This window comes from Urocitellus parryii, chromosome 9 (assembly GCF_045843805.1).
Source record: "Urocitellus parryii isolate mUroPar1 chromosome 9, mUroPar1.hap1, whole genome shotgun sequence".
In the NCBI taxonomy this organism is placed as follows: Eukaryota; Metazoa; Chordata; class Mammalia; order Rodentia; family Sciuridae; genus Urocitellus; species Urocitellus parryii.
In genome coordinates, this window is record NC_135539.1 from 14,225,589 (window position 1) to 14,249,225 (window position 23,637).

Consider the following 23,637-nt stretch of genomic DNA (forward strand, 5'->3'; position numbering starts at 1 on the left):
CAGGAGGGAAGGCTACATGGAGCTGGGCTGGACCATTTTTTGACTGGAATGGGGGAGCAGGATAGCGAGAGTGGTGAAGGGTCAAAAACAAAGAGTATGAGATTGGGTACATTGTTGGATGCGACCAAGAACGGCATATAGTTGGAAGTTTAGGAAAGCTCGAGACTGCCCCTGACCTGGGACTCGTGCTCCCACATTAGTCCTCCCGGTGGTTTGGTCCGGCCTGTCCTACCCGACCTGCCGGAGCTCGGTCGGCCACCGCTCTGCAAACCTCCTGGCGCCGCCTCCTCCCTGCCAGCCAGGGGCTGCGGGGCTTCTGTGGGTGGGGGAAGGTAGGACTGACGCAGAGTGAGTGTAAGGGATGGAGACTCTGACTCCTGGCGCCGGGAACCGGGGGAAGGGGTTGGCTCCCCAGAGGCAGGGATGCCGTTGGGGTGCGGGTGCGGCGTCGCTAGGAGACGCGCCTGTGTGACCCCAGCCTCGCGAGGACGGCTTGGTGTCATCGCCACTAGCCTCGGAGACCTGGCTCCGGGAAATGGGCGAGGAAAGGGAGGCTTGGTTTGGGGGTCCCTCTGAGACTTCTCTGAACCTTTTGGATCCCCGAATGTAGATGCGAGAAGACGGGGGCAGTTTTGGGGGCGAGAGGCGCTTGGCTTAGGCAGGTCGGCCTAAACTAGCTCCCGCACGGAAACGGAGACTTTGTGGGACCCTTGAGAGTCAGCGTCGTACCTCCCTGATCAGCAGACTTGAGAACATTTTAGTGCAGGAGTCAACAAGTCAATCAATTCAGAAGATATCCACAAGTGAGAAATGCCCGGTGCAATGATGGAAGATGGTGGGAGGGCTGCTCTACATAGGGTGAGACTGTCAGAGGAGGTCACGGTTTGAGAAGAAGGAAGAATGTGCTTTCTAGGTGGAGAAAAGAGCTGGTGGGAGGACCACGTGACCACCATTTCTGAAGCAGAAATGGGCAGTGTTCTGTGTTGAAGCTGAAGAATTGGCAAAACCTTTTTGCCCAAGGCAAGGATTTGGCTTTTGTGGTACCAAAGGATTTTAAGTAGGATGGTGACCTGACCTGATTTACATTTTTTTTTTTTTTTTTAAATCACTGTAGCCTGGCTGGGTGGTAGCTCAGTGGTAGAGCGCTTGCCTAACATGTGTGAGGCACTGGGTTCAGTTCTCAGCACCTTATCTATATAAATAAAGGTCCATCGACAATTAAAAGAATAGTTAAAAAAAAATCACTCTGGCTGCTGGATGGAGAATGGTAGTCAGACCTGTTGAGAGGCTGTTGCCTTAGGCCAAGGGAGAGATGACAATAGTGTTTGTTGAAAGGGCCTTCATTGTGGAAAGAGAGAGAAATAGATTGGAGTATTTTTGGAGTTTGCAGGACTTGCTTCCAATTGGATGTGAAGTGTGGGGGAGAGGGTGGAACCCAGGGATCACTCCCAAAGTGAAAAGAGTTTGGAAAAGAATGTTAAGTTCTCCTGAACAGAGCTAAGTATGAAAAATCTGTTAACAATCCAGAGAAAGATGTTGAGAGAAGTTTTTAGGTATTCAAGTTAGGGGGAAAGTAGTAATTGGAGATAATAAATGTGTGTGTGTGTGTGTGTGTGTGTGTGTGTGTGTGTGTGTGTGTTTTGGGGGAGTCTGTTCCTAGGTCACCTAGGAACAGGGTAGAGATTCCCAAACTCCTTGGGCTTGTAACACTTAGAGATCTCGCAGAGAGGGAGAGACCAGTAAAGGAGACTTAATATGGACAAGACATCAAAAAGACATCAAAGATAAAAGAAGAAATCCCCCTTAATATACTGGAATAATGGGACCCACCCTCATGATGTGAGATGCATCCTCAAAGGTCTGGCTCAAATCCTTCCTTCCTCTCCCAGCTGTCAGTGCTTTTGGACTTATGCACAGGTAATTTGCATCCATTATAGAAAAGGTGACTTTGATAAATGTTTATTTACATGTCTGTCTTTTTCCTGGACTATTTCATCTTTTTGTCTTCCTGACTCCTGGTACAGAGCCTTGCCAATAGGGTACAACATGGGGTTCTACTGGACAGGAACACAAAGTTCATATATTATCAGCTATGGAATTTAGTAGCTTTTGACAAAGGGGTTCTTGTGCTTGCTGCTGCTGCTGCTAACATCATCACAATTATGTTCCATCTCATAATCTAGTAGAAAAGATATCAGAAGAAGAATCAGAAGGACTAGGTTTCTATCTCGAATCTGCTACTAACCAGCAGAGTGGTCTTGGATAAGGCCCTTTGAGCCAAAATAGTTGGCGTAGATTAGAAGTTGCAAAATGGCTGGACATATTTTGCTTACATATTTTTGGGCCCACAAAGTAATGTAAATTCTTTAACTTGACAACATTGGGTATCAAAACCCAGATTTTTCAACTTCATTTGAAAAATCAAACAATCTGACGCTAGCCTGAGGTTCTTTTAGATTCCTACACAGCAAGTCCGTTAAGCATAAGAACTGCTTTCCCCATTTGTGTGACTTATTCCCCAAGTATGCTGGAGGCCTCTTTTCCCTTCCAGTGCCTGGCTGACCCCTGTGGACATTTGATTTGCATTTTTTGGTCTAGAGCTATGCTGTCTATAATATATATATATATATATATATATATATATATATATATATATAAATCTTTTAGTTACATGTGACTTTGAAATAACAATTCAGGTCTTTGGACACACTATATTTCAAACACTCAATAGCTACATGTGGCTCGTGTCTGTCCTGTTGAATGAGGCAGAAAGAACAAATATTTCTGAAGACAGGGTCTCTCTTAAGTTAACAGGCTGGCCTTGATCAGTCTCATCCTCACAAGTAGCAGGGATTTCAGGCACGCACCACCAAGCCCAGACAGAACAGTTTCATCACTGAAAGTTTTGTTGATCAGTGCTGAAACTGGAGGAACTTAAGGGTACTCTGGCTGCTTATTATTCATATCATAAGACTGGACAATCATTGCTCCTACTCTTAAGGGACTTAATCTGGTTAGAAGCTGAAGTGTCCCTACAGATAAGAAAAGTTGCTCATTTGGTAGTGGATTGGAAAATGTTCTGAAGCCCTGGTCCCTTGTGCAGATGATGTTTTCTCTTGAATAGTTGGAGCTAGGGTTAGTTGCTAATAAAAAGCTCCAGCTGTATCTAATGTAATCTAACCCTTTTATCAGTTTCCTAATCCAGTTTCTAAGAATTATCACAAAACAGGAATTTAGATTAATGTTTTGGCTCTCTTAACTTCCCTAGCTGCTATAAAAGGTTGAAAATCCTGGCTTGGGTTATGAATGACTGGTTGATCTTCAGCATTGGTCTGATTCCAGCCTGTCCTGTACTTCTTTGACACCACTTACTTCTAGTTAACTGGTTTTTGCCACCTCCTACTGACCCTCAGCTTGTCTTTATCTCTTAAAATGTGCTGATAAGGAGCAAGCATGATAGCTCATGCCTATGCCTCAGGAGGCTGAGGCAGGAGGATGGAGAAGGCCAGCCTGAGCAATTTAGCAAGATGTTGTTTCAAAATATTTTTAATATTGACTCCAGGAGAAGTCAATCCCCCGTGTTCCTTCCCCCCCCCCCAAAAAAAAAATGCTGATAAGGAACTAGATATTCCTATTTCTTTTGAATTGAGGGACTGTGACTTGAAATTCACTTAGAATTTGTTTCCCTAAAGGGAATAAGAGTTGTATATCTATTGGTTGATATATCTTGGTTATAGTGTAAATAGCCTATATATCTATTGGTCAGTATAGCTTGGTTACAGTGGTCTGATTGGAGTTCCCCTTCACAAGTATAATCTTGTGTGCACTCCAGTGCTGATGGAATACACAGATGGGCCCAACTGAACGATGGTTTAACTTAGGATTTCTTGTCTTCAATGGTGTGAAAGTGATATGTGTTTGAATTTTGATCTTTTCCTGAACTAGCAATATGTCATCCAGTACTCTCCCAGTACAGGGCAGCCACTGCTAGCCACCCAGAACTTCCACTCGGCCATGAGGGTGAGCAACCAAGACTTCACATTGTGCTGTGTTGCTAAGCCATGATGGTAGTTTAGGAATAACACGTGCATTTTCCACTTAAGATGTTTTCAACTTTTGACAAATTTATCAGGTCCGAGTTGAGGGACATCTGTATTTAGAATGGGTATGTTTACCTCCTATGATCTTATTTGGGATAGTTAGTTTAGAAGTCTTTTGGATATTTCAGTTTTGCCCCTTTACAGAGAGTTTCATTTCTCTTAGGTAAAATAAAAGTACCTTTCCTCCCTGCCCCCAGTCTCTGACACACCAATATTCTCATCGCTTTCTGTGTGTAAAAAAAAAAAAAAATGCTGTTTCAGAGAATAGCTGCGGTAGGGTGAAGCACACCCACAAGTACATCCTGAGATTTGCAAAAGTATGTGGCATTACACTTCCCTTTTTGAATTCTAGTAACCAAAAACTGAATCCAGGACAGGAAACAAGTCTCTGTATGTGGTGATGGTGGTGGTGGTGGTGGTGGTGGTGTGTGTGTGTGTGTGTGTGTGTGTGTGTGTGTGTGTGTGTGTTGCTTGATGGAAGGGAAGGAAGGCAGAGGACAACGGGTGCGTGGTGCCCAGTTTCACTTGAATAGTAACGACGCTATTGTATAGGATACAAATAGTATAGGATACTGTGTGCCAAACAGTAGGAAGTGTCACAGATCTAGGAGAAAAGCAACCAAAGGATAAACAAGGAGTAAGAGATAAAGGAAGAAAAATAGGAAGGAAAGCCTGGTCATGCCTTTGGTGTTGGCACCTGCACTGTATTTCCAGTAAGAAGTATGTGCTGTGGCCTGAAGATAAGCAGTGTCTCCAAAAGGTTATTTACTCACACTGAAGAACAATAGCCCTTTACTGTAAAGGGATTATTAATGATCAGAGGGAAACAGCTTTAGGAAAATCCATTCTACCACAAAGCAATAAATTCACCAACAGGCATCAGACTTCTTTTCCCCTCTCTGCAGACAAAGCATGGCATAGATATAAGAGGCCTCTCGGTGTTCCTTCTTTATTTCCTCTTACTCGGGTAATTTGTACCTCTAACTCCTAGTGCTAAGTGTTTTAATAAAATATCTCATGACTAATCCTTACAATTCTCAAAGAAAGTGCTATTGTAACCCTGTAGTACATTTTAAAAATCTGAGGCTCAGGAAGGCTAATAATTTGTCCAATGCAGAGTAAAGTCAGGATTCAAACCCACCTTTGTCTACCCAAAGCCCATAAATTTGTTTTTTGGACTTTATAGTAAGAAATGTGGAAAATTTTTGATGTCCATATCCAAGATGGGTGTTCTTCACTCTGCTGCTCAGGGAAAGAAAGTCTGATTGCTTTAGCATCTTCCAGAGCATTTCAATTCCTAGAGGTTTTCCAAATGACAAACACTTTAAATTACAATTCCCTGGGTTGGTTTTAACCTCTGATCATTGGTTGTAATGGGCCTTATTCCCCCAAAGTATTAGAAGAAAAAAAAAATCAGAACCCCATTTTTCCCAAATCTTTGGTTCTAAGCTTCCAGAAGCCTTATAAAACTTTTTAGTCCAGTGGGCAAACCCTAACTGGCCTTAAAACAAGTGATGATTATATCATAGCTGTGTATTTTTTACAGCTAGATGGAACTGATAGACCCTCCCCTTACCTCTAAATAACACTGAGTTTTCATTTATTTGTCCTGCATAAAAGTGTAGTGAATAAAACAGTTTCAGCCCTCTTCCCCTCACCCCCACACATACACACACAGTAAAAGAAGAAAGGTAGGTCAAATTAAAAGTATAACAGAGTAGGCTGAACGTTATCCTAGGGGCAAGCTGGAGATGCCAGGGCTGCACATAGTAGGGACAGTGACCCATAAAAAGCCACCCCTGCCCCAAAGTGGTGGAAGCCAAAGCATGAGAAGTAGCAGATAGGCAAAGAAAGAATATTTCAGTCGTGTGGGATGGGGCCTTCATATGGCAAGAAGAAAGGGCCCCTAGATCTAAGCAGCCAGCCAGCAGGACATGGGACGTGCCACCGGTGCAGTGAGTCATAGGCCTGATTTCATTTGGGTGGATTTCACAATCTCCCCCATGCCCCACCAAAAATCATGAGGTGCTTGAGAGATTTCAACTATGGTCATTAATTGTGCTGAGAAAAAATAAAAATTCCATCCAGGGTCAGGTCTTTCTTCAAAGAATGGAAAGAGGTCTTTCCCTTCAGCTCCTGGGGCTTGAGTGTCTTTTTCTGTCTCTTCTCTGGTTTGTACTGCAACACTTTTTTCTTCAGTGGAAGGCAAAGCCTCCTAAGAGTCCAGCATTTGGAATCTGGACATTCCTGAGACTAGAGTCATACTTCTATAAATTTCATCTGGGGAAAGGGAGTTTTCATCTCTGCTCTTAAACTCCTAAGTGTTCCTGCTGTAATGGTCTTTCCAAAGATGGAGGAAATTGTTCCCAGAGGTGGGAAAGAAGGGTTAAGCAGATGCAGCCTGTGGTACTTATGTAAAACTGGATTGGACATACCCTGCACCTAGGTGTGTGCCTGACAGAATAGGTTCCTGAGGCGTCCCCAGGCCTTGTCACTGTACTTACACCCTTATAGCAAGTGTAAAAATTAGTGGGTGTTTAGTTTTATTTTTTAGACTGATCACTGCATGTTATGAGTTCCATTACTGACTCCAAAATAAAAGCAGGAAAAAGCTTGTGGTGAGACAGGGAACAATCATCCTGCTTTTTGGGCCCTTGATCCTGACTCTCCTGTCAATTAGTTAGGTGGCTTTAAGCCAGATTCCTATTTTACCATCTATAAGAGTGATGAAATCATAAGTAGTATGATATGCTTTGATTGCAGCACATTTTAAAAGACATAAAGCACACCTTGTTGGTACACTTTGCTTAGGTTGAAACCACCAACATCTTCCTTTTCCTCTTGGACTACAAACTCTTCTGAGGCCATCCCCACAGTTGGTGCTGGGTGTGTTGACCTGCGGCCTCCTCCCGGGACACTCTTGCTGCACTGCTGTTCACCTTTGAAGCTGTTTCTCACCTCCAAGGCTTTGCTCCTGCTGTTCCCTCTTTCTGCCCTACTCTCTCCTTAATTCTTTCCACTGTTAGGCTCTTCCACACCATTCTGGACCCAAGTGAAATGTCACTGACAACCCAAAATAACTGATTTCTGCTCATTTGTAACATTACTGTTTCATTCAGATCATGTTATCACTGTCTGGAATTCTTTGTCTTTCTTGCATATCATCTGCTTCTGCCGCTACAACATACGTTTAGGAGGACCTGAGTGCTTGCTCATCATTGTATTCTCAGACCCACATGTGTCTGGCATGTCGTGGGCACCCCATAAATGCCGAGTAGATGAACAGATGGTTGGGAAGAGTAAAGTCGCAGGGTGGTAGCAGTGGAATGAGCCCATGCCGTGGTGTCTCTGCTGTGATGTCAGCTCTCCTTGGAGTCAGGGGACAGGGTTGCCACAGGGAACAGGAGAACAGAGCATTCTAACAAGTGCACAGCCTCCTTGAGAGATACTGATGTGCGCCATAATTATTGAAGAAGGGCACTTAGATGCAGGGGCAGACGCTATATGAGGAATCTTATAAAAGATTGTAATTCATATCAAGGAACAAAATAATTTGCTTTCTTTGCTCTTTGTATAGGAAGGGAATGAAACTGTTTGGTTCTCTTTGTTCCACTGGCTAAGCTCTTTCAAGCAATCAACACACATCCAACAACATTTATTAAGATGGAGCTGCCTATGTAGTAATCACTACATACTAAAAGCTTACACAGGTTCTGGCTTCAGACGGGGTTTGAAACCTGGTCCTGATTTACTACTAGCTTTGTGACCTTGGACAAGTTCCTTAATCTCTCTGCTTCGGATTCCTCCTTTGTAAAATGAGGATAATAGGAGCACCTGCCTTATAGAATTGCTGTGATGATTATGGGGTTAATATTTGTAAAGTACCTTGTGGAGTGTCTGTCTGGCACATAGTAAATGCAAAGCAATGTAGCTCTTAATATTGTCACTGTGATGAGCAGTCCCCGCCTTCTGGGAGTTTGGAGACCCTGTGTTATACACACACATGTGTGCACACACACACAATGATATAACTATAAAAGCAATAGCTGGCTATGATAGATGCAGGGAGAAAGGTGCTCTGGGAAAGCTGGATAGTAAATAGGTGTCTACTTGGTGAGGTGAGGTGGGTAACAGAAAAGAGTCCTTCTATGTGGAAGGCTGCATCTCTCCCCTGCAAAAAATGACAAAAAAGTATGCTATAGCAGGTGCCTTAGAGCACAACTCCCATGCTTCTGTTATTCAGAATTTTTACGGTTCTTTTTTTTTTTTTTTTTTGCTATTTTCCTGTGTTTTAAACCAACATAAAAATTTTGATAATACATTTCTTTTTGTTGTTGTTGTTCTCAGTAGTTATATATGACAGCAGAATGCATTTAAACTCATTGTACATAAATGGAGCACAACTTCTCATTTTTTTCTGGCTATACACCATGCAGAGTCACACAGTTTGTGCAATCACATATGTACCTAGGGTAATAATGTCCATCTCATTCCACCATCTTTCCCACCCCCAAACCCCTACTCTTTCTAGCTCTCCCCGTTATGGATCAGCATTCTCATATTAGAGAAAACATTTCTTTAGAGCAAGCTCTATATTACACAGATTCGAAATAATGTGTTCAGTGGGCTATTTCTAAGATTCATTAAAATAATCACAACTAATAGATGTATTATTTGTTTATTTTAAATATGTGTAGATCTAGAATCACCTCCCCAAACAGACTTCAGGGCACCTGCATTAGGGGAAACTTCTCCCAACTAAGACCAGAGACCAAACACTAGCAACAGCACCTTCTCTACACGTGGGCACTCCATAGTGAACTACATCTTGACACTCTTCATACGTGAGGTGTGATTTTAAGAAAAGAGACCAGCTTCCAATTATATTTACTTCTGGGCTCACCTCTTATTTTCTATCTTTTCTCATTCTGGGATTTAGGGATTAAGGGGATGAAAAGGAACAGAGTTTTAAGTGTCAATCTCAAAAATTATAAAACTCAAACTGTAGGAATTGTATAATAGACTTCATGGCCAGTTGTGACTGCAGTTCAAGTGTTGTCCTCTAAACAACCATATTGCTGAAAGAACCCTCCCAGCAGACCCCATTATGCTCAGTTGTCCTCTGACACCTAGAAAAAAGTGTGAGAAGAAAAAAATATTGATTGCAGGCCATTAAATCCATGCAGAGAAAATCTCCTTATAAAAAAGTTACAAATGAACTCTTTTCTAAGAGAAAAGACAAAACTAAACCAAAAGCAAAAGAACTGCTTTTTTTTTTTTTTAATGTCTGACCAGTTCCATGTCTAGAATCACAGGTATTGTGTAGCCAGAGATATTTTCATTTATTCAGCAAACATTTGTTGTATACCAATGATGTCCTTTTCTAGACACTAGAGTCCACTGGGGGAAACAGACATTAACAAGCCTTTACTTGAATGATGAATGCTAAAAAGAAGAAATATTAAGAGCCATGGGGAGCTTCCGCAGAGAGCCCCCAAACTGTGGGTGGGGAAGGAGATAAGAAGGGGGAGAGGATTTTTCTGAGTCAACCATGTTTTCATGGGGAGCTGAAGGATGTATAGGGGTTGGTCAGGTAAAAGGGAGGAAGGAGGTCAGGGAAGGGCTTCTGAAAAGAGGGAACAGCATGGATAAGATCATGGTTCCCTCAGAGAACTGAAAGAAATCAGTAAGGGAAAAAAAAAAAGACTTTAATTTTTCTTGCTTTTATTCTCAAGACTTGTTGATAGTACTTATTAGTGACTACGGCTTTAAAACCTCCTCTCTGGAAATCTTTGGAACTCGGGCTTTCTGAGTCACCTAATAGAGAGAGAATCATCACCTATCTCCTTTTCAGGATTAGTTTTCAAAACACATTAATTAATGCGTTTTAAAAATAGTCCTTCTAAGTATCAGTTGTTAGTATTGCTTGTCCCCTTGACTAACCTAACTACAGGACTTCTGTTTTCAGATTATGGTATATGATCAGAGTTTAAAGGGTGGTTCTCAGAGCAGTGGAAGAAAACTCATTCAAGTCAGGCTCTGGAGGAGTGTGCTAGATCTTAATATGCCTGACCTTCACTTTCAGGGGCAAGTGTCTCCAAGTTAAGGAAGCGTTGTCTGTTAATGACAGAGAAGTGAAGCAATCATTAATAGACGTGACTGTCCCTCACAGGAACTGACTCATGTATTTTCAGATGAAACCATGGAGTTTTAGGGAGAGCCAGAAACTCAGAAACCTGTTTCCTTACCAGGAAAAAATGTCGTCATCTCATCTGGTTTTTTCTTTATTACGCATGATGTTCTCTATTGGTTTTTATGAATTCCTTTTAAGCATTTTTTTTCTGTGAAGCATCATGGACTTCAGAATTGGTTTTGTACATAACTTTGATCCATTTAACCTTTTCCTTGGGTGGAGTAGTGCTTTCAAGGTTTTCATCAAATAGCTAAGCCTCAGTTGTTCCTCATTGCTCAAGAAAGGTCACCCAGGGTCAGGGTAAGTAGGAGGGGCAGTCATCTTTAATTCTCTGGAAGGTGAATTCCTTGAAGGTGCCTAGTATTTCTAGATATATACACCCTCTTCCAGCTTCCATCGCCCAGATTCCTGTAAGCCCAGGACCACCCTCTAAAGCATACCATCTCCAGGTATCCTGCCTCCTCCTGGGGGCTGGAAATAGGTCATGTTCCCAAATGGCAGTGAGTAGCCTACTCCCCAATCCTGATCAGCCTGTTTGAGAAAAATCCAAGACTCATAATGGCATGTCCAAATGTCTGGCCCTGCTACTTACTCACCAAATCTGTCCCCCTGGTCTTCCAGCCTGTCTGTCCCCTTGTCAAAGGCAATACAATATTTATTGTTCTGTCTCACCAAGCAGAAACCTCCACCAGTGAAACATTTCCACAACTGTTTTCCCTGAAATTTTAGATGCAGAAATGTAAATATTAAATAGGCTGAAGCTTTTGTGTAGAGATTGAAATACATAATGCCCATCAACAGAATAGACAGTATATTGGGATGTCTTCATTAGTGGACTGAATTGCAGGTGTGAGAATGTCTGAACTAGAGCCCAGGTGACAACACAGATCTTGCAAATATGATGCACAAAAAATGCAAGTGGCAGAGCAATACCATACAGTGTTAAGTGCAGAGATAACTCATGACAATGATAAAGAGCATTCAGGATAGCAGTTTCTTCTAGAAGTGAGGAAGGGGAATGTGATTTGAAAGTGGCTAAATGAGAGTTTCATCAGAATACACTTAATCTGTTTAAGGTTTGTTGTGAATATAGGACTTGTATAATTCTCGATATTTTTGTATCTGAAATATTTCAGGTTAAAAATAACTTAAAAGTGACATTTTTTTTTTTTAATGAAGCCAGGGGCACAAGTCCCCAGCCCTTTTCATTTTTTATTTTGAGACAAGCCCTCACCAAGTTGGGTACAGCTGAGGCTGGCCTCAAACTTTGATCCTCCTGCCTCAACCTCCAGAATCCCTGGGATTATAGGCATGCAACACTGTACCCAGGTGAAAGAAATTTCATTTAAAAAAAAAAATCAGTTAGCTCGAGGAAATATACTTAGGTCAGTTCTCATTTAGCCAAGCCCTCAGGAATTAAAACTGTTATCACCAGAAAGATTTTCAATTATAATTATTTTACAGTTCTTATTAGACAGGAAAATAGATTTTAAAAATTTGAGAAATATTTCCTAAAATGTTATGATGAACTAAAGAGAGGTCATAACCTGCTGGGTGTGTGTCACACACCTGGAATCCCAGCTATTCAGAAGACTGAGGCAGGAAGGTCTTGAGTTCAAGGCTACCCTGGTAACTTTGCAAAACCTTGTCTCAAAATTTTAAAAAAATTAAAAAACTTTTAGTTGTAGATGGACACAATACCTTTAATTAATTAATTTGTTTATTTATTTAATGTGGTGTTGAAGATCGAACCTAATGCCTCACCCGTGCTAGGCAAACACTCTACCACTGAGTCACAACCCCAGCCCTCAAAATAAAAAAAAAAGTTTTAAAGGGGTGTGTGTGTGGCTCAGTGTCAAGTATTCCTGAATTCAATCTTGAGTATTCTCCCTGCAAAATGGCTAGGGGTGTAGGTCGGTAGAAGAGTGCTTGCCTAGCATATGCGGGGTCCTGAATTCCATCCCCCATATGGCTGAAAAAAGAGAGAGTCATACACTGACTGCCTTTGGGTGGAATTGAGCCTACAGAGTCATTTTATTTGCCCTGCATGGTGCTCACATTTTCAGAAATAATGAATGAGCCTGTTTTGAAATTTATATTATTAAAATCTGGATTGCCACCTATTCTTAAGCTATAAGGCCCATCCATCTGACATCTCTAGGCTCTTGTTTCTGCATGTTAACAGCTGGCTGGAGCTGAATAGCAACTGTCCCCTTTCAGAGGGGTGTGTCCTGTCAGTTGGCCACTGTCCCCATCCAGCCACGCACCCTCACATATGTTGCCTGCCAGGCCCTGGAGGCACTTGAGTACACAACCTAAGCTTTAATTACCAGTTCTTACTTAATTAGAAAATTCAGTTATTCCAAGTGTGTCTTCTAGGCACTCAGGTTTGTGATGTAATTTTACCACTAAAAGTATCATTTCTGATATAATCTGTTAACACTGGCTTTAAAGGGTAGTAAATGCGAATTTTGGTTTTGCCAATGTTTGCAAAAATGGCCCTCAGGGCAGACAGCATGATAGAGCAGCCCTCAGCCATGGGATGATGTTCAACGTCAGTTAAGTTTGCTGCTGGTTCTGCCAAGCCATTCTGGCAATGCTACACAACAGATCTGTTGACAAAGAGCAGTATTTCTAGACTAATTAAAAATCTTGATTTTTTAAAAATATACATCTGCCTAGCTGCTTCCTGTCAAATTGCATTTTTATGCAAATTTTTTCTCTTCTATTTTGGTGGGTCTGGAGATGACAACAGCAACACGACAAGAAGTTCTTGGCCTCTACCGCCGGGTTTTCAGGCTTGCAAGGAAATGGCAGGCGGCATCAGGGCAGATGGAAGACACCATCAGAGAAAAACAGTACATACTCAACGAAGCAAGAACACTATTCCAGAAAAACAAAAACGTAAGTAGGCCTCCGTTGGAGATTGTGAGAAGGGTAGTTTCTCATGTTGTTCATTTCTTTTCTCTCCTAAATTCAGAGGACAGAGCAGCACAAATCAAAATGGTGGCGAGCTGGGCAGGAGGGGCCTGAGCACAGTTTTACTAGCTTGCGCAACCGCTAGAGTTGAACACAGCCGTGCTGCTCTCTTCACTTGTTCCAAATCTCAGTCTGGCCAGTAAGTGGCTCAGTGTCCTCAGAAGACCTTATGAACCAGGTGACCTAAAGTCAGACCAATGAAGATTTTTAGAGGAACAGTTGTTTGTCACATGCTGTGCCCTTTGCAAGCCATTCCCACAGGAGGTGCACACTGAAAAGTTTTTTTTTCACTTTATAAACTAATCATTGCCTCCAAATATAGATGTATTCAGAGGGAAGAGAATAGCATTAAGACACAGGGTTCCCTTCATAACTGAGCTTTGAACTTGAGCCTCTTTGGAGAGCAGAGTGAGGTTGCCCTTTGGGACCATAGAATTGAATAAAATAATGCCTCTATTAGCCAGTTTAACAGAACTGCACACCCAGACCCCAGGGAGCCAGATTTGATCCATTCCCAACAAGCCATAAGGCCTGAGCTCTGAGCTCCTTAGGGAGACCACAGGTGTCATGCATGGAAGGAGATTATCAGCTTCTCTTCAGCCTCGTTTGCATTGATCCAATGGATTCGTGAAACTTCCAATCTGCTCTCATACTTTTCCCTCCCTGAATCTTGAGTCTGTCTCTTTTTGTCCCTGCCTTCTCCACACTCCCTCCCATAAGCTATAGGGGTCCCCTGAAGGTCAGCCCTCTGCACTGAGGCCCATGCAACATGAAACCATATGTGGTTTCAGCCCTCACATCTGAATACCTGGCCTTGGCCTCCAACCAGCACCTGAAAGGACCTCACCACTGTCTGATAATCCAGAGCAGAACTCGCCTCCCTTCCCCACTTGTGCACTTGTCGTAGCTCCTGTCACCACTCAGCAACTCTTTGTTCTTATTCCTCATTCAGAGAGCACTCAAGTGCCCAGCATGTGCCCAACACCAGCTAGACATCAGGGATATGAAAATGAGCAAAACCAAGACAAAGTCCCTCAAAGATGTTTCAGAGTTAGATGGGAGGAAATATAAAATTATAACTGAGACAAGTGCCTCCAAAGAAAACCTCCTGATTTCCCCTTTTTGGAATCCCTGAAGCCTCCTTGCCTTTTAAGGCTGAGTTGGTAATGATGGCTCCCTCTACTCTTCTGACCCTTCTCCAGCTTCTCCAAACTCTTTCTGCTTAGTGTAGACCAGGCTTGCCAAACCAGGGATGTATTCCCCATGAAGTCCTTAAACAGTCCTCAAAGAATAGAAATAAAATACTTCAGCTGATATTTTTGTTTTTTCTATTTCATTCTATAAAAAATGTCTATTTTGTATATTATTTATAATGAACTTATTAGTACATATATATAGATGACCCCTAAGTATTCAGTAGAAACTGTACCTCAAATTTTGAGATATTCATCACTTCATTATAAAATATACATTGGCCAGGCATGGTGGTGCAAGCCTGTAATCCCAGCAACTTGGGAGCTGAGGAGGAGGATTGCAAGTTTAAGGCTAGCCTCAGCAACTTAGCAAGGGCCTAAGCTACTTAGCAAGACCCTATCTCCATATAAAAAATAAAAAGTTGGGGCTGGGGATGTGGCTCAGGCAGTAGCGCACTTGCCTGGCATGCGTGCGGCCCGGGTTCGATCCTCAGCACCACATACAACCAAAGATGTTGTGTCCGCCGAAAACTAAAAAATAAATATTAAAAAAATTCTCTCTCTCTCTCTCTCTCTCTAAAAAAAAAAATAAATAAATAAAAAGTTCTGGGGATGTGACTCAGTGGTAAAGAGCCTCTGGGTTCAAATTCCTAGTGCCACCAAAAAACATAATAACAAAAATATACTTATGTTAGATGATTTTGACCAACCTTAAGCTAATGCAAATGTCTCAGGCACATTTAAGGCAAGTTAAGTTGTGATGTTCGGTAGGTTAGGTATGTAGTATCAAATGCATAATTTTCAACTTACGATGGGAGAATCTGGAATAATCCCATAAGTCAAGGAGCATCTATAATTTATAAATTTATAAACTAGTACATTTATAGATTGATAAAAAGTACACATAAGGGAACTATGGGCTCAGAATTTTTTATTGTAAGGAAGAAGTGGATGATAAAAAGTTTGGAGCCAGGTGCTATGACACATACCTGTGATCCCAGCCACTTGCCAGGCCGTGAGAAGAGCATCACAAAGGCCAGCCTCAGCAATTTAGCAAGACACTGTCTCAAAAGAGTTAGGGGTGTAGCTCAGAGGTTAAGTGTCCCTTTGTTCTATTCCTGGTACCACAAACACACGTAACATGTTTGGAGACCCCTGAGTTGTCATATTCTTTTTCCTTCTTTGTTTCATTTATGTTAGGTTGGTCTTCCCAACAAAGGTCAGTTCTAGAGCACATAGACAGTATCATACACTTATCTCATATCCCATGAGACCTGCCTTGCAGTTTTCACTGAATTAATGAACATTTAAAATTTTTTTTTATTTTAAGTTTTTTATTTGTTCTAATTAGTTACACATGACAGCAGAATGCATTTCAATTCATTATACACAAATGGAGCACAACTTTTCATTTCTCTGGTTGTTCACGATGTAGAGTCGCACCATATGTACAGTCATACATGTACCTAGGGTAACAATGTCCATCTCATTCCACCATCTTTCCTGCCCCCATGCCTCCTCCCTCCTCCGCTTCCCTTTGCCCAAAGTTCCTCTATTCTCCCCCCACACACAAATCCCCCATTATGGATCAGCATCCATTTATCAGAGAGAACATTCAGCTTTTGGTTTTGCGGGATTGGCTTACTTTGCTTAGCATGGTTGAATTAATGAACAATTTACAAATCATTTGATTCAGTTGACCTCTAAGAAGTTTTCCTCAATTTTTCTGCTTCTCCTAACCCCACGTTAGCCACTACTTTGAACAAAAATAGTCTGTAGCCATCATTGCCCTTGATTAATTATATACCAAGGTCCCTTTTTTGTAGCTTTATTTTTTAGAGCTGTTCTGCACAGATAGTAGCCTTAATAGTTGAAGGCAGAGATTATGATCCCACAATGTCCAGCCTGGTGTGGGGGAGTAACCTAAGATATGCCCACTATATCTAGGCAGGCTCCCTCATCTGAGAACTACTTGAAGCTATGTTTTCAGGTATCACGGTAATCCTACCTCTTCTTGGATTGGCCCAAGGGGTAAGCCAGCGGGAGATGTATGTGCCACCGATGCTACATGAAATTATTTGAGGGTGCAGAAAAGAGGTGCCCTAGTTTCTAATTGTAAGGTATGTACTAGCATGTACTAGGGGAAAAGTAGCCAAGGTAGAATTTCACAAATACTACTGCTTAGGAGAGAGTCCATTTAGAGAAAAATTTTACTGTTAGTATAGGTGATGTGTGGATATGGCAAAATCCTGCAGGCAGCCCATGAATGGCTGAATTTGGAGTACTCTGGCCTGAGCTTGTTCAGATAGACAGCTGATCTCCAGAAGATCCAGCATACTTCACAGTATCTTTGTCAGGGGTTTTTCCTTTTTCCTTAATCCTTCATGCAGACATAAGCAGTTTCTTGTAACTTTAATTGCACTAAGAATTTAATAATCCAAAGGTATCTCATTAATTGCTTTGAATCCCAATGGGCAGATGGGAACGTGGAAATCTGTTCCCAATGTGGCAGCAGAGCAGTAGTTTCTGAGAAGCACAGAGGTCAGACAGTTGAGACTCTGCCCCAGAGGACTTGGTGTGCCTCTCTGTGTTTCTGTTCCTGGAACTCTTCCCCTCTGCTCCAGCAGGCACTGTAGGCAGGAACTCCCTTGGAATTTCCAAGCCACATGAGCCCAGACTTCACTGTGGGTGTCATCTGGGGCTGATACAATCCTAGCTCTACTCTGGGGCCACTTGCAAACTCATAGCAGATCCACGTGTTGATTCATTTTCCATCCTAGAATGAAATAGTTTCTCCCCTTCTCCTGTTGGGCTTTCTGTTTTTCGGAATGAATTTTTCATCCCTTTACTTGAAAATAGACTCTCACAATTTGACTAATTTGAGATTTTGAAACTCTTTGTTCCTCTTACTAATGAGCAAAACAATTTACAGTTCTGGGGGATTTTGTTTTATTTTTGTGGTTCTGGGGAGCAAAGAAATTGCCGTTTAAAACAAGAGGTAGATCATTCTCCAGTATCTTACTGAAGGGGATTCTGAGCAGCACTGGATGAAAATTCAGGTTACTTTAATGTTAATCAATATAGAAAGGTGTTAAAAGCACTTTTTCATTCATTGTTGATGGGAGTATAAATTGGTGCAAACTCTAGAAGGTAACTTGGGAATACTGTGAGAATTAGAAATGCCTAAGCATATACTTCTAGCAGTTCTTTCTCTATAAATTCATCTTTTAGCTATATTTGCATCTGAGCCAAAAAAATTTTTTCAGAGGGATCTTTAGCAGAATTGTTTATGGTGACAAAAGATTGGAAATTACCTAAATGTCCATCAGCAGGATATTGGTTAAATTATAATAAAATCTTATGTTGGAATTTTGTATAGCTTTTATAAAGAAAAGGACAGCCCTATATTCGGTATAAATATAGAAAGAGCTTCAAATTATGTTAGTGAAAAACAGGGCTTAAAACAAAGTGAGCTATTGTTTGTGAAAGGGAAAAGCCAAGACTCTACATACATATGGGCTTATATATACATTGAATATCTTTGGAAAGACGCAGGAGAAACTGTTGGTAAATTATCTCTGAGAAGGGGAATTGGAAGACAAAGGAAGAAGGGAGACATGATTTTTTCATTATATCCTTTGATATTATTTTTTAGCATGTATATGTATTACCTCTTTTAACTATTTTAAAAATTGAGTCCACAGTAAGATTTAATATTAAATTTTCATATTTAATTTTTCAAATGATCAAATATTTTTGTGCTAGGAATCAAAGAAATTATCAATATTTAATTTACTGGCTAGTAAACTGAAAAAGGCTGAGAGAGCATGTGTACCTATACTTTATGAACATTTAGAAGGATGCAAAAAGCCTCACTTGTTTTCCAATTTTGATAGCTCACAGACAGAGACCTGATTAAACAGTGTATAGATGAATGCACAGCCAGAATTGAAATTGGACTACATTACCAGATTCCTTACCCAAGGCCTGTAAGTGCAACTCCAGTTAACAGGTGGGGGCTACCTATCCTTGTTGACCCAGTTATTTCTAAGAATGTATACCAAGCTACTGTAAGAGGCATATCCTTGCATGCCACCTAGAGTGTCAATGAATGCCTGGTTTCTCCTTCTGGTACAACTTCCCCACATATGGGAGGGGAAAACAGCTTATGCTTATATAGTGTTCTCTTTTGACCTCCACCTTTTTTATGAAAATCCTTTTACTTTCCTTATAAAAGGCAGGTTTTTTGTTACTAAAAGAATAAAGTTCAAACGTTAAAAGAATACATAAATTAGAAAGTAAAAACTGTCAAAAATTCTCACCAAAATCCTCACTGTGTGGTAATAAGAACTGTAACTATTATATTGCAACACATGAAAATGACAATATTTGGTCTTTGACCTAAAAAAGCAGCAATTTGATATTGTATTGACTCAATCTAATCATTTGGTGATACATCTTTTAGGTTTTTTCCTATACATTTCTTTACATATATGAGATTCTAGGCATACTTATTTTATTATTGCCTACTTATTGCCTACTCCTGAACATTTTTTGTTGTTCTGGGTTTTTGTTTATTTTGGGGAGAGTACCAGGGATTGAACCCAGAGGCACTTAACCACTGAGCCACACTTCTAGACAGTTTTTCTGTTTTGTTTTTTGGGCTTTTTTTTTTTTTTTTTTTTGAGACAAAGTTTCATTATATTGCTTAGGGCCTCACTAAATTGCTGAAGCTGGCTTTGCGTTCTCCCTGTCTCAGTGTCCTGAGTCACTAGGATTACACGCATGTGCCACCATGCCTAGCTCTTCTGAACATCTTTGTTTAAAGCTCTCCCTCAATCTTTTTAAATGGTTACGTTGTATACTATTGTAGGAATGTACCCTTGTATTAGGGTTCTTCAGAGAAACAGAGCCAGTGGGATGGGTATATATTTGGATAGATTTATCTGAGTATATATAAAAGAAGATGTATTATGAGGAATTGGTTCACACAATTATAGAGGCTGAGAAATCTCATGTTCTGCTTCCTGCAAGCTGAAGTCCCAGGAAAAAGCCAGTGGCAGAATTCAGTCTTTGTCTGAAGGCCTAAGAACAAAGTGGACTGATGGTGTAAATCTCAGTGGGAAGGCAGGAGAAGATATCCCCACTCAAGCAAGGCAGACAGAGAGCAAAAGGGGAAAATTCTTCCTTCCTCTGCCTTTTTGTTCTATTCAGGCCTTCAGCAGATTGGAGGACACCCATCCACACTGGGGAGGGAAGTCTGCTTTACTACATCCACTGATCCCAATGCTGATCTCGTCAAGAAACACCCTCACAGATATATCCAGAAATAATGTTTGGTCTGGGCCAGTCAGATTGACAAGCAAAATTAACCATCACAGCCATTATTAACTAGCTATCTACTAGCAGGTTGGTCCCAGTTTTCCACTGTGCACTGAATATCTTTGTATACACACTTTGTTTTTCTCTCCCTTTGGGTACCTTTCCATCTTGCTGAGTGATCTGTGCTCACTGTTTTCTATTTAGATAATATGGTAAAGAAGAGCACAAGAGCTGGAATCAGACAGGTCTGGGTTCAAATCCTGGTTCCCCCACTTAATGTACAATCTTGAGCAAGTTAGGATGTAATTTCTTTGAGCCTCTGTTTTCTCATGTATAAATACTGGAATAATAATTTCTTATGATGTGTTGTAAAGGTCAATGAGTGAAGAGATTATAAACATGAGTCACTGGTAGATTTAGCACTTAGCAGGCAGCATAGTAGGGAGTAAATCCTCAATGAATATAAGCAACAGCAATAATTTATGAGTATAATTCTTAATATCATCATTATCCTTATTGTTTAGATTCATCTGCCTCCAATGGGCCTTACTCCACTACAAGGCCGGGGACTTCGAACCCAGGAGAAACTGAGGAAACTTTCCAAACCAGTGTATCTCAAGTCCCATGATGAAGTTTCTTAACCAGAAGTCAATTTATTTCCAAGAATGATGAGCCATCTCTGTCTTAAATGGAAACCCGAATACAGCACTCTTCACCTTTATTAGGGACAAAAAAACAAGCTGCTTCTTCGGACCTCCACAACTAGTCCTCATCCATAGTATGTGTCTACACATCACAAGGGTTTGTTTGGGTCTTGCTGCCTGAGCAGATGGCATTAACCCTAGAGGTCACTAAAGTCACCTTTAGAAACAGGTGGGAGGAAAGCTAAAGGTGATGAAATTTTTCATGGGAATGCTGTTTGCCACACATCAGCCAATGCAAAGCATCAGTTGTTGGTATAGAAGTTCTTTTGGCTATTCAAAAACTATAAACTCCTTCAAAATATTTTTTTAAAGGAGACTTATTTTTTGTACTGGCAGCTGGGATGTTTTACCACTGAGCTACATACCCATGCACGGCACCCACCTTCCTGCATCCCGTTTGATTTAATCAGAGTTAGGGCCTTACTAAGTTGCTGAGGCTGGCCTCAAATTTGTGATCCTACTGCATCGGCCTCTTGAGTTACTGGGATTATAGGCATGTGCCACTATACCCAGCAAGCAAAATGTTATAGATTTACATAAAAGTGGTTGTTTCTGTGTGAGCTTGTTTATAATCTTGTGATCCTTTCAATTTCCAGATGAACTCCCTTTAAAAAGTAAGATTGATCATGGTGTTTCAATCTGACCATGGAAATTTTATGTGACACCTATGCCCCCCCTCCCCATACACAAAAGCGCATGCCTTAGTTAAATGTGTTTATCTTTGTGTGTGTGTGTGTGTGTGTGTGTGTGTGTGTGCGCGCATGCGTGCGCGTGGTATGGTACTAGGGATAGAACCCAGGGCATTCTACCATTGAGCCACATCCCAGCCATTTTTATTTTTTGAGACAGGATCTCCCTAAATTGCAGAGGCTGGCCATGAGCTTTGTGTTTTTCCTGCCTCCACCTCTTAAGCCGCTTTGAATGCAGGCATGTTTACCTTACCTTAGAGCCTTCTCTTAAAGCCATGATTTCTTAAGATGCATTTGGATCTGAAGAGCTTACTAGAAATTCATCCTGCATTCATTATGAGTTTTTGACTTTAACACAATTGAATAATACAAAGTCTGAAATAGCTTTCAAGTATGTCCAAGCAGAAATAAGACCAATAGAAAGGAACACACAAAGGATTTATATCTCTGTGTGGAGTCAGATGAGAGTTCACATTAAGACATTTGTATATCACTATCATTCTCTGTTACCTCCAAAGAGAGTTGGAGTACCAATAAAGACAAGTCTCTACCAATTTTGGTCTCTTTGTATTCTTTCCAAAATGGGATATGATGACCCTCAGAAGCAGCTGATGAAACTTGCCTCCTATGAGCAGGAACATACTTTATCATGCTCGGGGTAAGTACTACAGGGTTTGGCAGTGATATGCAGAGCAGCTGTGAGTAATAGCATATGCACATGCGTACTTAACACAAATGCAGCAATAGGCCTTTGATACAGAGAGACAGAAATTTTAATGTGCTGGCAGGTGTAGTGGCCATTCAGTGTGCAGTGTCCCAGCCTGGCTTAAATTGGGGGATAGAAATCTGCCATTCTTTCAGTCACTTTCCTTCATTGGGTCTCAGTATGGAAGCATCTCCCTGCCTAAAGTTGATTCTAGTGTTCTAAGTATTTCCCATGCAACATTGTGTCTGTGAACTCAAGCCAACTGCTTCCTCTGGTGGTCCGCCAATGAGCCAGTGAGCTGTATGTACCCACATTGGAGGAAGAACTGGCTGTGTTGCCAAGTGGGCTATGGCTTGTGCATCTCCCTCATGCTCCATTTTTAAGTAACTTTTGACTAGGTGTAATTTTTGCCTTAGTCCATTGAATGTAGAAACCACCCTTCCCACCCAGCCTTCTCCTCAAAGTTGATTTAATTGCTAGCCAACCTTTGAGGACCTTCTACACCACAGAAATCTTACCTACATGTGAATTTTATGTCTAGCCCCCTTTGCAAAGATGCATATACTGTTGCACAGCCTTTATTGTCAATGTATTATCAAACCTTCCATGTAACTTTTAAAAATTTTGGTACTCGGGGCCCTTTACCCCTGAGCTAAGTCCCCAGAACTTACAATTTTGTATTTTGAGACAGGGTCTCACTAAGTCACTTAGGGTCTTGCTAAGTTGCTGAGGCTGGCCTTGAACTTGCAACCCTCCTGTCTTAGCCTCCTGAATCTCCAGGATTACAGGTGTACACCACCACATCTGGCTTGTTTTTATTTTTAATATGATTTCTCCCCATTTTCTTTCCAAGACTATAAAATCCCCATCTTCAGTCTTTTAAAAAAGTACAACCTAGGGCTGGGGCTGTGGCTCAGCGGTAGAGTGCGTGCCTAGCTCGTGCAAGGCCCTGGGTTCAATCCTCAGCACCACATAAAAATAAATAAGATATTGTGTCCAACTACACCTAAAAAATAAATATATATATTTAAAAGTACAACCTAGGGGCTGGAGATGTGGCTCAAGCTGTGGCGCGCTCGCCTGGCGTGCATGCGGCCCGGGTTCGATCCTCAGCACCACATACAAACAGATGTTGTGTCCGCCGAAGACTAAAAAATATAAATATTAAAAAATTCTCTCTCTCTCTCTCTCTCTCTAAAAAAAATAAAAAATAAAAGTACAACCTACCTTCCTGCATCCCCTCCTTTAATGTAATTTTCTTCCATCATTGAGATGGGCTGAACATAACCAGCTACTCAGCAGCTAGGTTTTCAAGAGCAAGGTCTAGCTTGGTGGCCAGGTTTGTCTGATGTCATCTATGCATCAGGGCCTGCTGCTTCCCCGCAGCCTCTAACTCACCATGGTTTCTGAAGAGCATATTGCTTTTTCCCAGGAGGAGACCTTATTACCACACTGGCCCAAATTAAAAATGACCTCAAATTTAGGGCAATCTTTGTTTTCAAAGTGGAGGAAAGATTTTTTTTTTTAAATTACAAAAATTTCATCCATCACACAAAAAACATTTTGTCCCTTGATCCCTGAAGAATGAGAGTTTCTGCCTCCCTCAGCTTTTTGTTGCTGGAGCTGGAACTGGATAACTGTAATTAAAATTCTGTTGTGCTCTTAGCAACCCCCTCTCTGACAGTTCTTTTACAGATGGCAATGTGACTTACCTACCAGTCCCAGATTCTGGGATGTGGGATCCTGACCAT

The 23,637-nt window shown here is 41.3% G+C and overlaps 1 protein-coding gene across 3 annotated transcripts; it reads left to right on the forward strand.

Annotated features, from left to right (window-relative positions):
- Nucleotides 1-28: 28 nt before the first annotated feature.
- Lyrm1 (LYR motif containing 1) lies at nt 29-22,846 on the forward strand. Of its 3 annotated transcripts, none has more exons than XM_026402491.2 (5): nt 29-348; nt 1,890-1,917; nt 13,039-13,197; nt 18,362-18,454; nt 20,312-22,846. In XM_026402491.2, the coding sequence occupies exons 3-5, from the start codon at nt 13,039-13,041 to the stop codon at nt 20,426-20,428; spliced, it is 369 nt and encodes a 122-aa protein (XP_026258276.1). In that variant the 5' UTR covers nt 29-348; nt 1,890-1,917; the 3' UTR covers nt 20,429-22,846. The 3 variants fall into 3 exon arrangements, with proteins under 3 accessions (XP_026258276.1, XP_026258274.1, XP_026258275.1); XM_026402489.2 differs by having other exon boundaries at nt 29-332; XM_026402490.2 differs by lacking the exon at nt 1,890-1,917 and having other exon boundaries at nt 29-332.
- Nucleotides 22,847-23,637: the final 791 nt, after the last annotated feature.